This window comes from Corvus kubaryi, unplaced genomic scaffold (assembly GCF_017639235.1).
Source record: "Corvus kubaryi isolate FWS band 111438036 unplaced genomic scaffold, C.kubaryi_AGA036_p1.0 split3-37304, whole genome shotgun sequence".
In the NCBI taxonomy this organism is placed as follows: Eukaryota; Metazoa; Chordata; class Aves; order Passeriformes; family Corvidae; genus Corvus; species Corvus kubaryi.
Genome location: NW_024582087.1, coordinates 2,229,603 through 2,231,900, shown reverse-complemented (window position 1 = coordinate 2,231,900; position 2,298 = coordinate 2,229,603). Strand labels below are relative to the sequence as shown.

Sequence of the window (2,298 nt, the reverse complement as noted above, 5' to 3'; positions counted from 1 at the left end):
TCCTGAGTGAGGGAGAGCTCAGCTGAGGGAGGGCTCTCCTGAGGGAGGAAGAGCTCAGCTGAGTGAGGGCACACGTGAGGGTGGGAGAGCTCACCTGAGTGAGGGAGCACCCGAGGGAGGGAGAGCTCTTCTGAGTGAGGGCTCTCCTGAGGGAGGGCACACCTGAGTGAGGGCTCACCTGAGGGAGGGAGCACCCGAGGGAGGGAGAGCTCAGCTGAGTGAGGGCACACCTGAAAGAGGAAGAGCTCACCTGAGTGAGGGCTCACCTGAGTGAGGGCTCAGCTGAGTGAGGGCTCTCCTGAGGGAGGCCTCACCTGAGGGAGGGAGAGCCCAGCTGAGTGAAAGAAAACTCACCTGAGTGAAGGAGGGCTCACCTGGGAGAGTGAGAATTCACCTGAATGAGTGAAAACTCACCTGAGGGAGGGAGGGAGGGCTCACCTGAGCAAGGGCACACCTGAGTGAAAACTCATCTGAGTGAGGAAGGACACAGCTGAGTGAAGGCTCACTTGAGTGAGAATTCACCTGAGTGAGGGCACACCTGAGCATGAGAACTCACCTGAGTGAGAACTCATCTGAGGACACACCTGAGTGAAAACTCACTTGAGTGAGAACTCGCCTGAGTGAGGATTATCCCGAGTCCAGCAAGAACTCACTGGAGTGAGGGAGGACACACCCAAGTGAGCAAAAACTCACCTGAGTTGAGTGAGAACTCGCCTGAGCAAGGACACACCTGAGTGCAAACCCACCTGAGTGAGGGAGGACTCCCCTGAGTGAGGTCCCACCCCCTTCCAGCAGGGAAATGCAGGATTCTGGATAAATCCAGGGTGAATCCCCTCAGCTGGTGCAGGTGCTCCGGAGGATTCCCATCCTCACCCTTGCTCTGGCTTTATCCCAGTTTTTCCCAGTGTCTCAGCCCTTCCTCCCACTGGGACTGGAGCTGGGAGCTTCCAGGGGATGGTTTGGTTTTAGGGAAGTGTGGGAAGACAAAATATTCCAGGTGATCTTGTGCTGTCCTGGTGATCCCTACTAGAAAACATCCAGGGTTTTCGGGAGAAGTCAGCGCTGGCATCCCAATATCCCAGATCCCTGGGAATTCGGGATCCAAAGTGGATTTTAGCTGCCTTAGGGAGGCGCAGGCAGGAGCAGCCCCACCCCCAGCAGGACCAGTTTGTCCCTTTGAGCACTAAACCAGCTGCAATCCCATTCCCTGCCCTTGGGAATGGCCTCGGAGCTCCAGAAATTCCAGTTGGCTTGAGCTGTTCCAAAGCTGGGATCGTTCCTTTTCTTTTTCCCCCATTTATCCCTCCAGCCCGAATCCCACCAAGCAGTTCTGGGCACGTTCTCCTTCCCTTTTGTCCTGTCTGCACCCCTTGCATGGATCCTGGGGAGCTGGCGAGTGATGATCCATGTTCCCACAGCCGGGGAAATTCCTGCTATTCCCTGATATCCCAGGCTCCCTCAGCCCCCAGCTGTCCTTGAGCACGAGGGGTCTCCTTCCTTCAAATACTGGGATTTGGAGGAGTTGTGGGCATTGGGAAACCCAGGTCAGTTTTACCACTGATTCCGTGGATTCCTGGGGTTAAGAGTCAAAAAAAAAAAGGAGATTTTTTCCATGTTTCTGTTTCCTGTGTGTTGAACTTCCCTGTGAGGGTGGGGAAGGGCTGGGATGAATTTCCCAGAGAAGCTGGAGGTGTCCCCATCCCTGGAAGTGTCCAAGGCCAGGCTGGACGGGGCTTGGAGCAACCTGGGATTGGGAAAAGTGTCCCCGCCCATGGAAAGGGTTGGAATTAAATGAAACCATCCAGGAATTCCGGAATTCCCTGGGGCTGAAGGTGGTGCCTCTGTTGCAGTGGTGTCGTGCGGCCACCCCGGCTCCCCTCCCCACGCGCAGATCTCGGGGGACAAGCACAGCGTGGGCTCCGTGGTCAGGTACAGCTGCCTGGGCCGGCGCACACTGGTCGGGAATGCCACGCGGATGTGCCAGCTGGACGGGCGCTGGAGCGGCTCCCTGCCACACTGCTCCGGTGAGGGGCCTCGGGAAGGGGGCACCGCGTGCTCACCCAGCCGTGGTCACCACCCATCATCATCATCTCCCACCCTTCATCATCATCACCCATTGTCATCTACCCTTGGTCACCCACCCATGGTCATCTGCCCATGGTCATCTGCCCATCGTCATCATCTTCCACCCATCATCATCATCACCCATGGGCACCCACCCATCGTCATCATCTCCCACCCATATCATCATCACCCATGGTCACCCAGCCATGGTCATCTGCCCATCGTCATCATCTC

At 56.9% G+C, this 2,298-nt stretch overlaps 1 protein-coding gene across 5 annotated transcripts in view; it reads left to right on the top strand.

Moving 5' to 3' along the window:
* CSMD2 (CUB and Sushi multiple domains 2) overlaps positions 1-2,298 on the top strand; it is a 338,283-nt gene that overhangs the window by 310,637 nt on the left and 25,348 nt on the right. For all 5 annotated transcript variants that reach the window (XM_042015480.1, XM_042015478.1, XM_042015482.1 and 2 more), the window contains one exon: positions 1,851-2,024. In XM_042015480.1, the coding sequence (XP_041871414.1) occupies positions 1,851-2,024 (174 nt within the window). The remainder of the gene's footprint in view (positions 1-1,850; positions 2,025-2,298) is intronic.